This window comes from Abramis brama (genome assembly GCF_963993115.1).
Source record: "Abramis brama genome assembly, chromosome: 5".
In the NCBI taxonomy this organism is placed as follows: domain Eukaryota; kingdom Metazoa; phylum Chordata; class Actinopteri; order Cypriniformes; family Leuciscidae; genus Abramis; species Abramis brama.
In genome coordinates this window covers 28,734,552-28,754,293 of record NC_139967.1, presented here as the reverse complement: position 1 = coordinate 28,754,293, position 19,742 = coordinate 28,734,552, and the positions used below count along the sequence as shown (strand labels likewise).

Sequence of the window (19,742 nt, the reverse complement as noted above, 5' to 3'; positions counted from 1 at the left end):
AAATTCACTCTCTTAAAACACTCTTAAAACAATCTTCCTAGCTTCATTCATTTGTCTTCTAACACAATATAACAGTGGGCAGTTTTAGAATTCCATGGATTATTATTATTTTTAACAGTTTTTCTGAAGAGCCATGTCATTTCCACCACTTTTCAATTTATGTATTTTATTACAATATAATATTGTAAAACTGTTATATAAGATTATGTATCTGTCAACAACATCAGTGGCTACCTAATCATGTAACAAAATAAATCTTAATACTTCATGAACTTAATGCATTTTCATTTAAAGTTGCTAAATGCCACGAGTTGCCACGAGTTGGGATTTTTGCCTACAGCATATCATTTTTGCTCAGGTCTATGTTTATTATAAGTCACTCACACATATATTGTAAGTAATGAACTATTACTACTTGATTTAAAATACATTTAGATCCACATCATTGGTTATTCTTATTTTTTTTCTTAAAAACTGTAGTGGTGGAAAGTGGTGGAAATGACGGTTTATGGTGGAAAGATTGTTTCTGTTTATTTTTACTTAAATTGCCAGTCCAAAATATTTTTAACCATGTATTTTATTATTTAACATATATGAGTTGAACAGTATACCCATACAGTATATTATTAAAAATAATGATTACAAATGATATGCAAATTATATAAACCTGCTCAAAACATTCATATAAATATAGATAAATAAAAATACATTTAGAGTGTACTGGAATGGTGATATATAAAGTTCTCAGTCCAAAAGCACAAATATGTAATGAGAACATGCAAATAGCGCACAAAAACAGCATATATCATGTCCAAAGCTACGCCTGGAATTTCTCAGAGGTGTAAATGACGGAGGTGGAAATTACATTTTAGCAGTTTTTCTGCAATATTAGCACACCCTCATGTCAGGCTTAGCTACTTTTGGACTTATTGGGCCCTATCTTGCACCCAGCGCAATTGACTTTGTACACCGACGCATGTATCATTCCTATTTTGCACCCGTGCAAAGCGCGCTTTTCCCTCCACAAAAGCACGTCGCTAAACTAGGGAATGAACTTGCGCTCCCTGGGCGGTTCAGCGCAAAAAAGGAGGCGTGTTCCGGCGCAAACGTTCCTTCATGCTATTTTGCAGGTTTAGAAAACAATTGCGCCACTAACCAGGAAAAAATAGTTTAAAGTCAGTGGCGCGTTGCGCATGTTATTCATATGCTATTTTAAGGGCGGATGCTTGGCCATAATCAATGTAGCGTGTGCACAACGCGCATACACTTTGATTCTCTCATCTACACAGAAGCAGCAGTTTTCATTTTTGCAAATCATATATTATTACGATAGATAGATAGATAGATAGATAGATAGATAGAAATATAGATAGACAATTTGTTATAAAAGCATACATCTAGCTTACACATTTACCCAAATTATCATACGCCTTTTTAACCGAAGTTAATTTGGGTGGGTTTCTCCATCCCCAACGTCCCTGACGAGAGCGTTGCTCTCCTCGGCTGTGAACCGCTCCTGGCGCGCGCCTGGCAAATCCGCCGTTATAATAGGAATCCGCTTTAGAACAAAGCGCGTCTGCTCTTAAAGGGAATGTGAGATGTCGCTCTGATTGGTTTATTTCACGATACGCCCAAACCACACCTATGAATAATGAAGCTACTTCAGACCAACCCATTTTAGATTTGCGCCTGGCGCAAGAGTCATTTATCCCGCTGGGAAAATAGCAACAGCGCCAAGACCCGCCCACAAAGTTACTTGCGCTTTGCGCTTTGACACTTGCGTTTCAGATCGTTAAAATAGGGCCCATTATGTTGTTTACTCGTAATAAACATAAATACATTATTTTCATATTTGTTGTACATAATTCAACTGAACTACAGCCAAGGTGGAAATGATGCTGAATAAAAATACTCTGTATAAAAGCTTGAGTTACCTTGATTTATTTTCTTGTGCTGATGAGCACATGTGCCTGAAGTTTCATCTTCAACTAATACATCCTTTCCACTGTTATTTCCATGATTACCAAGTAAATAAAATATTTAAGGTGGATCTATTAAAGTGGATTTTGTTGATGGAGGTGGAAATGACGGAAAACCTGGGGACAGACGTATTTCATTCCAAAAATAGTTTAAAATTATGATATACACATGGAATTTCGATGGTATGATGTTATTTTATTTGTCCTTAAGACAAACATGTTAAAAAATATTTTTAAATCGATCCTTTAATATAATTTTCTAACATTCAAAGAGGGCCAGTCTGGGTTGGGGACAAGCATAAAACTGCAAAATCTGCTAATAAACAGCCATGCAAAAGCATTTTTAAAAGAACAAAGGGGCAAGATTTGGTGGTTACTAGGATGTTGGAGCATGAACTTCATAATGACAGTTTATTTGTGCACTTGTTTGTTTATTTATTTACAAAAAAAGGCCAGGGACACAAAAGTGCCTGTAGTTGGAGAATCTTATGCTAACTGCATTCAATTTCGAAAGTATTAAGATAAGTATTAAGATCATATAAATGAATCATCATGCCTCGATCTGCGATTAGTTTTCTTTCTTGTGCCACATTAGGAGGATAAACTTTGAGAAAGTCTAAGGCTGAATTACAATTATGTGGCTTTCCTCTCAGCAGGAATTGTACAATGTGACGTGGGAGATTGAACAATTATTACACGTTAGGGGCTAATTTATGCTATATTAAATAGCATATATAATTTATGCATAGGGGCTATATTAAATAATTATAGGGGCTATATTAAATAATTTATGCATAACCTAATTAATGTACTATTCGTGAGTCATGCATTCACCATTTTGTGTCATCAAAACCAGCAAACTAACTGTCCCAGTCTCTTTTTAAAAAATGTGTGGCCCATGCATTTTTCAGTTATACAGTAAAACAAGGAAGGAAAGAAAGTAAATTACATCATATAAGTCAAAGCCATTAATATTTTGTGCACATGAAACCATTGATCAAATGACTGGGATGGATGGGGAAATATTAATGTATATATAAATCAAACAGTAAGACATTTATCTACAGTTCATCTGTACACCTTAACAAAGTTGTTTTATTTTGTTCTACCCAAACACTGGGTTGAGCCTGTTGGGTCTTTTTTTTTCTGATGTTGGGTAGTGGGTTAGTGGCTGGGTTAATCTCAAAAGAGAATGTGAAGCTGACATCATGCTTTGTTGAGTTATGGGTAGTTCACTTTAAAACGTCTCGGTTACGTATGTAACCCTCGTTCCCTGAGTAGGGAACGGAGACGTTACGTCGGATGACGACGAATGGGGTTTCGCTTAGAAATCCTATCATCTTCGAGTATTAAAACACGAGCCAATGGCAAAGAAATGCCATGGGTCTGCGGAATTTGCATAGCGTAACTCCGCCCCACCCTGGGGGTATATAAGGAAGTCGCGAGCAACATGCAGATATGTCTTCGCTGAGGAGCCGAGACTGAACTCAGGCGTTCCAACGGTACAGCGGAAGTGGCAGGGAGACGTAACGTCTCCGTTCCCTACTCAGGGAACGAGGGTTACATACGTAACCGAGACGTTCCCTTTCGTTGTCACTCCGAGTTACGTCGGATGACGACGAATGGGGTTCCCGTATAATCACGCCACCTCTCGACTGTCTTCCAGTGCCCTGCGTAAGTCTGAGCTCCCTGTCGTGAGACTAGCACGGACGAAGGAGTCCTACTTAACACAGGAATACCAAGGTACACTGGGAAGCATATCCAGTGGAAATATGCAATCATGCCCAACCCGAAGGGGGGGACTTGGAATACACATATGACCCCGAAGGGCTGCATACGGAGCAACACTGGGGTGTCCAGCCGCAGGTGGAATATTTCAACCCCAGGGGTGGCAAGGTGGCTTGCCAAGGGGAAGACACATGCTCAAAGAGGCTTACAGTGGAATACACATGTGGGGGTCGCCCGAAGGGAACCATGCACATGGAGGCACCTAGCCAAGCGCGAAAGCTGCCAGTGGCATAACTCTGGCGTTGACGTCGTCAGTGCTGGAGGAGACTCAGGGCTTATTAGGCTCACCTGAGGAGAATATCGCACGTATCCCGTCCGTAGAGAGGAATGGCGAGCAAGCGAAGACACCTGAGCAGAATCTAGCACCGGCTAGTTGAAGCGAGTACATGAGAAGAAACTGGCTCTACTCGGAGATTGTAGAATCTCGCGAATGTGTTAGGTGTCGCCCAGCCTGCAGCTCTGCAGATGTCTGTTAGCGAGGCGCCATGCGCTAGAGCCCAAGAGGATGCCACACTCCGAGTGGAGTGGGCCGTCACACCAAGGGGGCACGGTCGACCTTGCTGCTGGTAAGCCAAAGCAATGGCGTCCACTATCCAGTGAGACAACCTTTGCTTGGAGAGAGCCTTTCCCTTCAGCTTCCCACCATAACAGACAAAGAGCTGGTCTGAGGTCCTGAAACACCGCGTTCTGTCTACGTAAGCACGAAGGGCGCGTACTGGACAGAGCAGTGCCAAGGCTGGGTCTGCCTCCTCCAAGGGCAGCGCTTGCAGGTTCACTACCTGGTCTCGAAAGGGTGTGGTAGGAACCTTGGGCACGTATCCAAGCCGGGGTCTCAGGATCACGTGAGAGTTAGCCGGCCCGAATTCCAGGCACGCTTCGTCAACCGAAAATGCCTGCAGGTCCCCTACCCTCTTGATGGAGGCCAATGCAACCAGGAGCGCTGTCTTCATTGACAGGAACTTAAGCTCCACTGATTGCAGAGGCTCAAAGGGAGCACTCTGCAGGGCAGTTAAAACCACTGAGAGGTCCCAAGAGGGTACGAGGGGAGGACGAGGAGGATTTAATCTCCTGGCTCCCCTCAGGAACCTGACGATCAGGTCGTGCTTTCCCAAGGACTTACCATCAACTGCGTCGCGATGTGCGGCAATGGCGGCAACATACACTTTCAGGGTGGAGGGAGACAGCTTTCGCTCCAACCCTTCTTGCAGGAAGGAAAGCACGACACTGATGGGGCATTTTGTGGGTTCTTGATGTTTAGAAGAACACCAGTTGACGAAGAGGTTCCACTTCAACGCATAGACATGTCTCGTGGACGATGCTCTAGCGGAAGTGATGGTAGCCACCACCGCTGGTGGTAGGGTACTCAAACCTGCCTCGTCCCGTCCAGGAGCCACACGTGGAGGTTCCAAAGACCGGGACGAGGGTGCCACAGGGTGCCCCGTCCCTGAGAAAGGAGGTCCTTCCTCAGAGGAATTGGCCAGGGAGGTGCTGTCGCAAGGAGTATGAGTTCTGAGAACCAGGTGTGGTTGGGCCAGTATGGGGCAACCAATATGACCTGCTCCTCGTCCTCCCTGATCTTGCGCAGGGTCCGCGCAAGAAGGCTCACTGGGGGAAACGCATACTTGCGGAGGCCCTGCGGCCAGCTGTGCGCCAGTGCATCCGTGCCGAGCGTGCCCTCGGTCAGGGAATAAAACAGGTCGCAATGGGACGAGTCGTGGGAGGCAAACAGGTCTACCTGTGCGTCGCCGAACTGATCCCAAATCAGCTGGACCGTCTGGGGATGGAGTCGCCATTCTCCAGAGAGAGGCCGAACTCGAGACAGCTCGTCGGCCGCCTGGTTCAGGTGTCCCGGGATATAAATGGCTCGAAGCGACCTCAGATGCTTCTGACTCCATATGAGGAGGTGGCGGGCGAGTTGTGACATACGGCGGGAGCGCAGACCACCTTGATGGTTGATGTACGCTACTGTCGCGGTATTGTCTGATCGGACTAATACGTGCTGACCCCTGAGCAGCGCATGGAAGCGGTGCAGGGCGAGACGTACAGCCAGCAACTCGAGGCAATTGACATGCCATAGGCGCTGGGGTCCTGTCCAGGAGCCCGCGGCAGCATGTCCATTGCACATGGCGCCCCAGCCCATGGTGGAGGCATCTGTTGAGACAACAACATGCCGGGAAACTCGTTCCAGGGGCACTCCGGCCCGTAGAAAGCTGAGGTTCGACCACAGGGTGAAGGTCTGACGGCAGGTCGGAGTCACTGGGACCCGGAGCTTGCCGTGTTGCCATGCCCACCTCGGGACTCGATCGCGAAGCCAAAGCTGAAGCGGTCTCATATGAAGCAATCCGAGCGGCGTTACTGCGGCTGCGGATGCCATATGCCCCAGGAGCCTCTGAAATAATTTCAGTGGAACCGCACTCTTGCCCTCGAATTGGCGAAGACAAGTCAGCAGTGACTGCGCGCGCTCGCTCGTAAGCTGCGCGCACATGGCGACCGAGTCGATCTCCATACCGAGAAAAGAGATCCTCTGCACGGGGCAAAGTTTGCTCTTTTCCCAGTTGACCCGAAGGCCCAGACGGGCTAAGTGTTGGAGCACCAGATCCCTGTGTTCGCAAACCCGGTCTCGAGAGTGAGCTAGGATCAGCCAGTCGTCGAGATAGTTCAGGATGCGAACCCCGTGTTCCCGGAGGGGAACAAGGGCTGCCTCGACGACCTTCGTGAAGACGCGAGGAGACAGGGCTAGCCCGAAAGGGAGAACCGCGTACTGGTATGCCTGCCCCTCGAAAGCAAACCGTAGAAACGGTCTGTGTCGAGGTAAAATGGAGACATGGAAGTAGGCGTCCTTCAGGTCGATCGCTGCAAACCAATCTTGTGGCCGCACACACTCGAAAATGCGTTTGGCCGTGAGCATCCTGAACGGCAGCCTGTGAAGGGAGCGGTTCAGGACGCGCAGGTCCAAGATCGGTCGTAACCCACCCGATTTCTTCGGAACAATGAAGTAAGGGCTGTAGAAGCCGGACCTCATTTCGGCTGGAGGGACAATCTCGATCGCACCCTTCGCCAGTAGGGTGGCGACCTCCGCTCTCATGACAGGGGCATTGCCACCGACCATAGTGAAGCGGACTCCGCTGTAGCGGGGAGGAGATCGCGCGAACTGAATCGCGTAGCCGAGCCTGATGTTCTCGCGACCCAGCGGGACAGTCTGGGAAGCTCTAGCCAGGCTTCCAGAAAGTGCACCAGCGGGGTCATACGAACCACAGACGTATCGTCGTGGGACGAGCAGCGGGAATGGGAAAACCAAGGATTCTCCCCCGGCCCTCCACCGGGGGAAGGAGCGGCCCTGCTACCGGCTCCTGTGCAGAAGTCATCGCCATCTCTGAGCAGCCCGTCTCAGGAGCGCCGCTTAGCCTGGCGTTTAGCGGGGCGCGGGGCGGGAGAGGGCTGTGGCGCCTTCCTACGGCTTCCTCGACGACGCGACCCGGGAGCAGCGGACTGCTGGGGCCGATCGGGAGGGGCGGGAACCGCAGGAGGGCGCCCTCGGCGGCGAGCGGGCTGAGGCACCTGTGCCGACGGCTGCGCCGCCGAAGCAGCGGGCCGCCGGGGCAGGACATGTTTTAGAGCCTCAGTCTGCTTCTGGGCAGTCGAGAACTGCTGGGCAAAGTCCTCGACTGCACCGCCGAATAGGCCAGCCTGGGATATGGGGGTGTCGAGGAACCGAGTCCGCTCGGCCTCCCGCATATCAGCCAGGTTTAGCCATAGGTGTCGCTCCTGGACCACCGAAGTGGCCATCACCTGACCCAGCGAGCGTGCGGTCACCTTCGTCGCTCGGAGAGCAAGGTCGGTGGCGGCACGCAACTCATCAAAGAGTGCTGGGTCAGACCTCCCCTCGTGCATATCACGCAACATCTGGGCCTGGTAGACCTGCAGAGTCGCCATGGCATGCAGTGAGGAGGCCGCCGTCCCCGCAGCTCTATAGGCCTTCGCCACAAGGGTGGAGGAGAACCTACAGGCCTTGGAGGGGTGCTTTGGGTCCCCGCGGGAAGAAGCACTCTGAGGACACAGCTGCATCGCAACAGAACGTTCAACCTGGGGAACCCCAGTGTACCCTTTGGCGGCCGCCTGATCAAGGGGAGGCAAGGCGGAGGCGGTCGCCGAGCGATCACGGGAAGACAATGGTGCCTTCCAGGACCTCGTGACCTCCTCATGCACATCCGGGAAAAAAGGCATTGGGGTTGGCTGCCGACGCGGATCAGCAGCCGCACCCAAAAACCAATCGTCCAGCCGCGAACGAACCGGCCCAGGTGGCGGGGACCACTCAAGACCGATCGCCGCGGCTGCCCGGGAAAGCATGGCCGTCATCTCGGGATCAGACTCGGACAATGCTGGGGCACCCGAGGGTGGCAGCACAGCCGAATCCTCACTTCCCGAGGACTCCTGCCCACCTTGTGATGCAGCGATCGACATCACGTCCTCCTCTGGAGCACCGAATGAAACTCGCGGCAAGTCAGAAGACTGTACAGCGGTTTCCACGCGGACACTCGCGGGTTGCACGGGAACAGAGGGAAGTGTGGAGCGTGGAATAGTCGGCGCTTTGTTCCACACTGTAACCCTCAGATCACCCTGGCCGCCAGCCGAAGTACCAGCCCTCTCGGGACCAGTAGATCGGGGTGCGGATGAGGGGACTCTCACATGAAGATCATTGAGTCTCGATCTCAACCGTGCGATGGGCATGTTCCCGCAGTGGGAACATGACTCATCCACAAACGCTGCCTTAGCGTGCTCAACACCCAGACACACAAGACAGCGATTGTGCCCATCAGAGTCAGACACGAATAGACCGCAACCAGAAGTGCACGGGCGAGGCATCTTTAAAAAGACGTGCCGCGTGCAATGCTCTTTTGTGAAAGGAGATTTCTCCGCAGAGTGTTGAAGCGACCAGGGAGAGAACACACAAACTCTGGCAAATCACTGCACAGATCAGCAGGGAATGTGCACTCGCTGGAACTCGCTGTCACACCAACACCTGGAGAGAGGCTCGTCTCGAAGAGATGAAGAGATAAACTCAGGATTTGGCTGTGGAGTGAAGTACATCAACTTGGCTCCGAAGCGAAAACATATCTGCATGTTGCTCGCGACTTCCTTATATACCCCCAGGGTGGGGCGGAGTTACGCTATGCAAATTCCGCAGACCCATGGCATTTCTTTGCCATTGGCTCGTGTTTTAATACTCGAAGATGATAGGATTTCTAAGCGAAACCCCATTCGTCGTCATCCGATGTAACTCGGAGTGACAACGAAAGGGAATGAAAATTACCCCATGATTTACTCACCCTCAAGCCATATGTGATGTGACTTTCTTCTTCTTTCAGACGAATACAATCGGAGTTATATTAATAAACACCCTGACGCTTCCGAGCTTTATAATGGTAGTGCATTGACTGTAAAACCAAGATGGCGCCGCGGATGGCTGCCTCGGTGTGGAGCTCTCCAGTCATTGTGTTGTTTTTGTTCGTTTGTTCTGCGTTTAGTCATTCTTTTCCTATCAGTTTCACCAAAGACGAACTTCTGGACATTAGGAAACACACACCAGACAAGTTTTTTACAGATTTTGATAACTCAGATGTTTTACTGGACATTCTCGTTGGAGGGGCAGCGGTGTTGTTCAAACGCGCGGTCAGACGCAAACGCGGGAAGCGCGCGGGCGCGCTGGTTAAACTCCGCGAGCGCGGCCTCCGCACTGCACTACCCAGTATTCATCTTGCGAATCTCCGATCTCTTCCTAACAAAATGGACGAACTTCTTCTCCTCACCCGCACTATCAAGGATTTTTTAAACTCCGCTGCTCTGTGCTTCACTGAAACCTGGCTGAGTGAAGCCATACCGGACAACGCACTACATCTGCCGGGCTTCCAGCTGTTCCGAGCGGATCGCATCGCGGAACTAACGGGGAAAACGAGAGGTGGTGGATTGTGTTTCTTCATTAACGAAAGTTGGTGTTCAGATGTAACAACACTGAAGAAGATGTGCTCTCCTAATTTAGAGGCGCATTTCATAAACTGTAAACCTTTCTACTCGCCGCGGGAGTTTTCCTCATTCATTCTCGCGAATGTTTACATTCCTCCAGACGCGTGTGTGAGCGCAGCGCTACAACAGCTGGCTGAACATATAGCTGAAATGGAACAAAGGTACCCAGACTCTCTTTTAATCATTCTTGGGGATTTTAACAAAGCAAATCTCTCCCGTGAACTGCCAAAATACAGACAGCATGTTACATGTCCTACCAGAGACAGTAATATATTGGACCACTGTTACACCACGATAAAGAATGCGTATCACTCCGTCCCACGGGCAGCTTTGGGGCTCTCTGATCACTGTTTGGTTCATCTTATACCGACCTACAGGCAGAAACTGAAATCAGCTAAACCTGTAATAAGGACTGTAAAAAGATGGACCAATGAAGCAGAGCAGGATCTACAGGCCTGCTTCGATTGCACTGATTGGACTGTTTTTGAAGCTGCAGCCACCGATCTGGATGAGCTCACAGATACTGTAACATCATATATCAGTTTCTGTGAGGATACATGCATTCCTACCAGGACATTCTTATCATTCACTAATGATAAACCATGGTTTACTGGGAAACTCAAACAGCTTCGTCATGCCAAAGAAGATGCTTACAGAAGTGGGGATAAAATCTTGTATAACCAGGCCAGAAACAGACTGACAAAGGAGATCAGAGTTGCTAAAAAAAGCTACTCTGAAAAGCTGAAAAACCAGTTTTCAGCCAACGACCCCGCATCAGTCTGGAGAGGCCTGAGGAACATCACCAACTACAAATCACCATCCCCCCCATCTGTGGAGAATCAACAACTGGCTGACACTCTCAATGCATTCTATTGCAGGTTTGAGAAGCCCAGACTCACACCTCACACCCGCTCTGATGTGCACTTCACACATCCACCATCACCTCCTGCAACCCCTCTCCTCCCCCCTTCTGCCATCCAACCTGAGCTTAAGGTCTGCGTGGAGGACGTGAGCAGAGTCTTCAAAAAACAGAAGACTAGGAAAGCTTCAGGCCCAGACGGCATCTCATCTGCTTGTCTAAAAGCCTGTGCTGACCAACTGGCCCCAGTCTTCACGCAGATCTTCAACAGATCATTGGAGCAGTGTGAAGTTCCCTGCTGCTTCAAACGCTCCACTATCATCCCGGTTCCCAAAAAAACTAAAATCACTGGACTTAATGACTACAGACCTGTCGCTCTCACGTCTGTGGTCATGAAGTCGTTTGAAAGACTGGTGTTGGCCTATCTGAAGGACATCACTGGACCCCTGCTGGATCCCTTTCAGTTTGCTTACAGAGCAAACAGGTCTGTGGATGATGCAGTCAACATGGGACTGCACTATATCCTGCAACATCTTGACAGACCTGGGACTTATGCACGGATCTTATTCGTGGACTTCAGTTCGGCCTTCAATACCATCATCCCTGATCTTCTCACAGCCAAACTGACTCAGCTCTCCATGCCATCCTCAATCTGTCAGTGGATCTCCAGCTTCCTGACGGACCGGCAGCAGCTAGTGAGACTGGGGAAACTCACATCCAGGACCCTCACCATCAGCACTGGCGCCCCCCAAGGGTGCGTTCTCTCCCCACTGCTCTTCTCCCTTTACACTAATGACTGCACTTCTAAAGACCCCTCTGTCAAGCTCCTGAAATTTGCAGACGACACCACTGTCATCGGTCTCATCCAAAATGGTGACGAGTCTGCTTACAGACTGGGGGTTGAACAGCTGGCTGTCTGGTGCAGTTATAACAACCTTGAGCTGAACACACTCAAAACAGTGGAGATGATTGTGGACTTCAGGAGAAACACCCCAGCACTCCCCCCTCTCACCATCATGAACAGCACTGTGGAAGCAGTGGAGTCATTCAGGTTCCTGGGCTCTACCATCTCTCAGGACCTGAAGTGGGCAAATCACATTGACTCCATTGTGAAAAAGGCCCAGCAGAGACTGTACTTCCTTCGCCAGCTGAAGAAGTTCAATCTGCCACAGGAGCTGCTGATCCAGTTCTACTCAGCCATCATTGAGTCTGTTTTAAGCACTTCCATCACTGTCTGGTTTGGTTCAGCTTCCAAATTGGACATCAGGAGACTACAACGGACAGTCCGGACTGCAGAGAGGATTATTGGTGCCCCCCTGCCAACCCTCCAGGACCTGTACTCTTCCAGAGTGAGGAAGAGAGCAGGTAAAATCATCACAGACTCCACTCACCCTGGACACCACCTGTTTGAACTGTTACCGTCAGGACGGCGACACAGATCACTGGCCACAAGAACATCCAGGCACAGGAACAGTTTCTTTCCACAGGCCATTTCCCTTCTGAACACTTAACATGCCCCCAAGGCATATGCCTGTAAGTGCAATACTCCCACTGTCTAGTGCAATATTCTCTAACTCAGGTGATATTTATATCTATATTATTCATACTACTCAAAATACTGTAAATATGTTTATAATCTGTAACATGCGCTAGACTCCCACTGTCTGGTGCAATATTCTCTAACTCAGGTGATATTTATATTTATATTATTCATACTACTCAAAATACTGTAAATATGTTCATAATCTGTAAATGTTTATTCGGACTAAACCCAACTGTGACCCTACTTTTTTACTTTTATACAATTTTTATTTATTTTTTATATATTTTTATTCTTAGAATTTGTATTACTATGTTTCTTGTTGTATTTGTATTTGTATATGTGCACTGGAAGCTTCAGTACCAAGAAAAATTCCTTGTGGGTGCAAGCACACTTGGCAATAAAGCTCTTTCTGATTCTGATTCTGATTCTGAAACATCAGTTTGAAGCTGACATTGTTTTCATGGTAACCAGATGCATTGTGAACGGAATTCTGCAATACTGCAGTGAAAACATCAAATTATCATGTAAGGCAATAAAATATCTTATCTTCCTTATAAACGATGCCATGATGAATGTAAATATTTAATCTAAAGGCCAAAACAAAAGGTGCAGGTATTAATTTCAGTATTCAATCATAGGCTCTGACCTTTTCAGTAGATAGCACAGTTGTGTTTCTTCAGTGAAATAAAGGTCTGTATTTTATTTAATAATTTTATTTAATCACATTTTATTTAATCTATACTGTCTTTACTGTGCTATTTTACCCAAAACAACATACAGGGATGAGATGCCAGTCAGCTAAACGTGTCAGTCAGCATTGGTTGTTTCACAAACTTCTAACTTAAAATCTTGGTACACATGAATAAAAACTGTTTTTAGAACTGTATTCATCCAAAATAAAGGACGTATCATGTAAACACAATACATGGGTCGTGTAGTGTATTTTACAACATTTTACAAGATTAAAGTTAATCTGGAAATATTAACCTACGTATAGGTAAAAAAATAAACTAGTATTCCCGTAAAAACAAACTAGCAAATCCTATTAAGCTGAAATAAAATGAACTCAACATGTTTTAGAGTGTAATTCAATTGTAAGACTGAGGTAAAAAAATAATTTTCATTTACGGACTAAGTCTCAAAAAAAAAAAAGTGAAATTAATTAAACAGCTGGGTCTTTTGTGAAAAGACTTTCAAGGTTATGAACAGCAGAAACTGCAGAGCACAAAGAACATCTGCTGCCATGGTTCCTTTCTAATGGACATTTATATATTTTCATGACTGGTATTTCATTCAAGTACTATGGCTGATAAAAGCAGAAAGACTGCTTGAGAAAACACTAACAACTCGAGAGATTTCAAAGGTTTTTGTGAAGAGAAAGAAAAGATTTTGCGATGCTCAGAAATGCCTTCTAATTCTAAGATAAACATACTGCATGTAGACCCTACACTATGTATTTAAATGAAAAAGATGTTTTTTTTTGTGCGGATATGACACTCAGTAGCATGTGTAGGTTGATTCAGCAGAATACAGAAGGGTCTTAATAATTATTATATGCGCATTCCTTATGTTAACCATAAAAGTAGGTCATGGACACGCTCGATAAAAACAAAACAAAAGCTGCTGCAGATTTATCTGTGATTTATTTCTTATTTGTGACCCTGGACCACAAAACCAGTCACATGGGTCAATTTTCTGAAATTGAGATTTATACATCACCTGAATAAATAAGCTTTCAATTGATGTATGGTTTGTTAGGATAGGACAATATTTGGCCGAGATAAAACTATTTGAAAATCTGGAATCTGAGGGTGCAAAAAAAATCGAAACATTGAGGAAATCGTCTTCATTTAAAAAAAAAAAGGTTCTCCATTTATGTCGCGATTGTGCTGGATTCACTCACAAAAATAAATGTTTTATATTTATGCTAGGAAATTTTTGGCATAAAAGAAAAATAATATCGATAATTTTGACCCATACAATGTATTGTTGGCTATTGCCACAAATCTACCCGTGCGACATGTGACTGGTTTTGTGATCCAGGGTCACATTTGTGGAAGAAATATTTTCATCTCAGTTGAAAATTAGTCAAGGCTACACATTCAGTAAAAACTATAGGCTGAGAGGCAGTCTATTTCCAGAAATGAAACATGCATGCACAATCCCACTCTGCAATTTCTTCTTAGCCTCTGACAAGAGAAATAAATGAAGCAAGACATCCCTATGATATAACGCAATCAAAACCCATCTCTGAGCTCTCCGAGCTAGATTGGTGAAGCATGAGTGCATATACAGTGGGGAGAACAAGTATTTGATACACTGCTGATTTTGCAAAGCATGTAGAAGTCTGTAATTTTTATCATAAGTACTCTTCAACTGTGAGTGACGGAATCTAAAACAAAAATCCAGAAAATCACATTGTATGATTTTTAAGTAATTCATTTGCATTTTATTGCATGACATAAGTATTTGATACATCAGAAAAGCAGAACTTAATATTTGGTACAGAAACCTTTGTTTGCAATTACAGAGATCAAACGTTTCCTGTAGTTCTTGACCAAGTTTGCTCACACTGCAGCAGGGATTTTGGCCCACTCCTCTATACAGACCTTCTCCAGATCCTTCAGGTTTCGGGGCTGTCGCTGGGCAATACGGACTTTCAAAAGATTGATCCCTCCAAAAGATCCCTCCAAAGATTTTCTATTGGGTTCAGGTCTGGAGACTGGCTAGGCCACTCCAGGACCTTGAGATGCTTCTTATGGAGCCACTCCTTAGTTGCCCTGGCTTTGTGTTTCGGGTCATTGTCATGCTGGAAGACCCAGCCACGACCCATCTTCAATGCTCTTACTAAGGGAAGGAGGTTGTTGGCCAAGATCTCGCGATATATGGCCCCATCCATCCTCCCCTCAATACGATGCAGTCGTCCTGTCCCCTTTGCAGAAAAGCATCACCAAAGAATGATGTTTCCACCTCCATGCTTCACGGTTGGGATGGTGTTCTTGGGGTTGTACTCTTCCTCCTCTGGATCATCCAGATGGTCATTGGCAAACTTCAGACGGGCCTGGACATGCGCTGGCTTGAGCAGGGGGACCTTGCGTGCGCTGCAGGATTTTAATCCATGACGGCGTAGTGTGTTACTAATGGTTTTCTTTGAGACTGTGGTCCCAGCTCTCTTCAGGTCATTGACCAGGTCCTGTCGTGTAGTTCTGGGCTGATCCCTCACCTTCCTCATGATCATTGATGCCCCACAAGGTGAGATCTTGCATGGTGCCCCAGACCGAGGGAGATTGACCCTCATCTTGAACTTCTTCCATTTTCTAATAATTGCGCCAACAGTTGTTGCCTTCTGAGAAAGTGAGACAGCTCTCTGGTCTTGGCCATTGTGGAGAGGTTGGAGTCTGTTTGATTGAGTGTGTGGACATGTGTCTTTTATGCAGGTAACGAGTTCAAACAGGTGCAGTTAATACAGGTAATGAGTGGAGAACAGGAGGGCTTCTTAAAGAAAAACTAACAGGTCTGTGAGAGCCGGAATTCTTACTGGTTGGTAGGTGATCAAATACTTATGTCATGTAATAAAATGCAAATTAATTATTTAAAAATCATACAATGTGATTTTCTGGATTTTTGTTTTAGATTCCGTCTCTCACAGTTGAAGTGTACCTATGATAAAAATTACAGACCTCTACATGTTTTGTAAGTAGGAAAACCTGCAAAATCGGCAGTGTATCAAATACTTGTTCTCCCCACTGTACATTACTTAGTGTAGTTTAGATTGAGTTAAATGCCATGAAAATCACATTTTGTACCATGACACGCTCATGACATTCTAGCTTTCAGTTGAGGTAAAAGGACTACAGTTATTGTGCGTAGGGTTAAAAAAAAATCGAAATTGAACTTACTGTGGTTGAGTGCAGTCTTGTAAGTTACACATTCTGCGAATAGGTTTGGGTTTCTTGTTGATGTCACAGTAGCCTCTGTGCACCATTTTGCTGTCACCTTTTTTACGACACCCATATTTGGTGTATTGGAATCCTGAAGAGTGAATAAAATGAAAGAACGGAAAGAAACATGACGTGTAATGAAGTGAACCAGTCTTCAATAACTTTTGAAAAATCTGGCCTGGCAGAACAAAATCTCTCATACACCTCAATAGACTTAACCACAATGCTGTTTATTGGGTGTCACAATTATTCGTTAATTAAAAATGAATAAACAAATTATTAATAGTATTTTTAATTAATTATATATAAATTCATAGGTTATGTCAAAATTATGATATTGTATGACACTGATTTTAATTATTGGATATAGTCGAGAAGGTCAAGACTTCTGATGTGGGACAGGCCAAACATTTTAAGGGTGATCTCATATATCAGACATTTGATGTGATTAAAACTAGCTACTTTTTTAATTATAAGGTTAATTGTATGATAATTGATAACTATTGATACTAGTTTAACATATCCAATGTTGCTGACAACAAAACAACCATAGGATTTGTGTCTCTAATGCTTACCAAAAAAAAATCAAAAAAGAAACAAAACACAAAGTGCATATTACCAAATGTGAAACTGGCTGTTGAAAGAGGCAGAATGAGGCCAGGAAAAATATTTGAGTAACCTAAATAAGCTGAAAGATCATACTAATGGAACGTTACCTCCAGCACAAGGTCTTGAACACTGGGACCAGCTTTTAAGCGCCCATTCATATGTGTCCTCCTGAATGACATTATTGTTGTTAAGAGGCACAGAATCTTCATGGATGATGTATTTGTACATCAGTGTGGACCTCGTCTCATTGTCTTTAGGTATAATCTAATGGAGATGGAAAAACAATAGGATAAAAGTTTCAGAAATCGCAAAGTGATATTTACAAGCATTTGATTATGTACGCAGGGATATAGCATGTGTTCATGCATATGTAATAGTATGCAGATTAATGTGTTGGCCTACTCGAGGATCTGTTTAATTACATTTGAAAAATAAATGAGCATGACCAGCCTAATTCCACACGCTTGTGGAGTCGTTTCAAGGACGACTCATTTTGCATTAGTTTTCTGTTGTAGCAGCAATTTCATGCATACTTCATAAATTCATATTCTGATAGTGATTCTTATTTTCTTAATATGCTTGCAACCTGATTTAAAAATCAGTGTGCAAGTCAGAGATTAGCATTCAGCATGTGCAATTTTAAACTTATTCAAAGTAATTTTGGCATTTTGTGATGGTGAGAAAAAGGTGGTGAACTCATTAAAATGATATCCCTTCCTGTATTCATTTTGCCAAAATTTGAGGTAGTAGTAACTAAGAATAGGTTGTGATTGAAGACATTAAACAGTGTATTTTGTATTGAATAAATTCCAGTTTGTCATTGCAAATTGGAATACTAACTGTACTGCATTCGTATGAATCACGCACTGATCAGAAACAAGTCTCTATGTGTAAATGTCACAATGTCATTACTAAAATTCATTATTCTGGCCTGTATAAATCCACAGACAATGTCCAAATGGAGAACATTTTGTTTGTTATTTTCTATGCACGCTAAAGGCTAAAAACACATCTAAAATTCTGTATGCAACTTTTAACTTTTTGGCTGATGTTCATGAATTCACCTGGCAGATAACAGTTAATACAGGTGTAAATGGAAGGATATTAAAGAAAGGAATCACAGTATTTAAATAATTTGTAGCAGAACCACATACTTCATTTGAACAATGACATTTGGTGGTAGAAATATCAGTTGTTGTTTTTTTGCAACCTGAGGACCCAGATGACTTATGGTCATTAAATATCTGATGTATTATGGTCATTAAATATCTGATGTATTATGGACTTTAGTAATACATTTTACATGAAAATGTCAATGTGTCTATCCATGAGCTTGTGCTTTACAGAAAGAAGGTCATGCCACAAAAAAAAAAAAAAAAAAAAATCCTATTCAAGTGGAATTTTAAATCTAAAGTAGAAGAACTGTTGTGCTTTGACAAGTCAAAGCCTTCAACTTAATCTAGCTGAAGTGTTGTGACATAAGTTAATGTGAGACTGCTAAATTATAAGTTTGGCCAGAAATAAGACTGTAAAGTGTTCTGTGTTGCTATACATCATCTTACCATTGAATTAAGACATCTACAAAAGATACCATGATTAAGTTTGATTTATCATGATTAAGACCATGATTTTTCTGACCACTCCTCATGGCAAATAAAAAATGTAATGTATTTTTTAAAAATGTATTTAATAACTCAATAGTTTCTCTTAGACATAAATGCGATTGAATGGGGAGCATTGCATTGCATTTAAGGTTACATTACATTTTATGCGAACCCATGACTTTGATGTTACTAGTAGGGGTGTCAAAATTAATCGTTTCTATGATGCATCGCGATGCAGACGAGGACGATTCAGTATCGGTTCAGTAATAGACCATAACCGAGTCTACTCGGCAAGACGCGAGTGCGAGTAATTAAAAATGCTCCAACTATTTTAAAAGCCTACATCTGGGCACATTTAAGCTTTTATGAACAACCCGGTAAGCACGACCTGGAGAAGTCACACACTGTGTGTAAATCATATCACGCACAAATAAAATATGCAGGGGGTAATACCACTAACTTGAGAAACCACGTCAGCCTTTTTCACCCCGAGCTGTTAACGCCTGGCAGAGCTACTGTCTCATGTTGTGGATGAATGGCAGCTATCACTTGTGTGTTCTAAATGCTCCTGTTGTCTTCTGTGTTCAGACTTGAGTTTTGTTTGATGTTCAATACATTCAAGAAGTGTGTTTTCTTTGAGCAGGTAAAATTAAAGGTTCAGTTCACATACAGTTGTAGTCAGAATTAATGGCACCCCTGGTAAATATGATAAAAAATGGCTGTAAAAAAATTAATCTGCATTGTTTATCCTTTTGATCTTTCATTAAAAAAATTCATTTTCATGAAATGAAATAGATCTTTTGATCTTTCATTGAAGTAAAAGAATTGAAAGTGGGGAGGAAATCACATTATGAAATAAATGTTTTTCTCCAAAACACGTTGGCCACAATTATTGGCACCCCTAGAATTTTTTACGAGTAAAATATCTCTGAAGTATATTCGCATTAATATTTACCTTTATTTAGCACACCAGAGTGACTAGGAACATGAAATTGTCTAGCTATGACTTCTTGTTTCACAGGAGTTTAAATATGACGAATACACAAAGGCCAAATTTCTTTAATCATCCATCACAATGAGTAAAGCCAAAGAATATAGTTCTAATGTGCATCAAAAGATTGTTGAGCATCACAAAATAGAAAGTGGCTGTAAGAAAATAGCTAAAGAATTGAAAATCCCCATTTTGACCATCAGGGCAATAATTAAGAAGTTTCAATCAACTAAAGATGTTACGAATCTGCCAGGAAGAGGACGTGTGTCTATATTTTTGTTCAGCTCATAGGACTTGATATTAATATCCCTAGTTATCAGCACTTCCTAATTTTAAGTGGGAAGAGGGGTGAGAACGTCATCAGGGTCTTCAGGTGGGCACCCTCCTTCACCGGTGTTTCATTGATA

The 19,742-nt window shown here is 44.2% G+C and overlaps 1 protein-coding gene across 2 annotated transcripts in view; it reads right to left on the bottom strand.

Annotated features, from left to right (window-relative positions):
- Nucleotides 1-19,742, bottom strand: part of adamts3 (ADAM metallopeptidase with thrombospondin type 1 motif, 3) — a 164,201-nt gene that overhangs the window by 9,555 nt on the left and 134,904 nt on the right. Inside the window, exons 18-19 of one of the 2 annotated variants that reach the window (XM_084114139.1) lie at nucleotides 16,848-17,004; nucleotides 16,090-16,222 (exon numbers count right to left, since the gene is read on the bottom strand). In XM_084114139.1, coding sequence (XP_083970265.1) covers nucleotides 16,090-16,222; nucleotides 16,848-17,004 — 290 coding nt within the window. The remainder of the gene's footprint in view (nucleotides 1-16,089; nucleotides 16,223-16,847; nucleotides 17,005-19,742) is intronic. The other variant, XM_084114140.1, reaches the window with a different exon arrangement.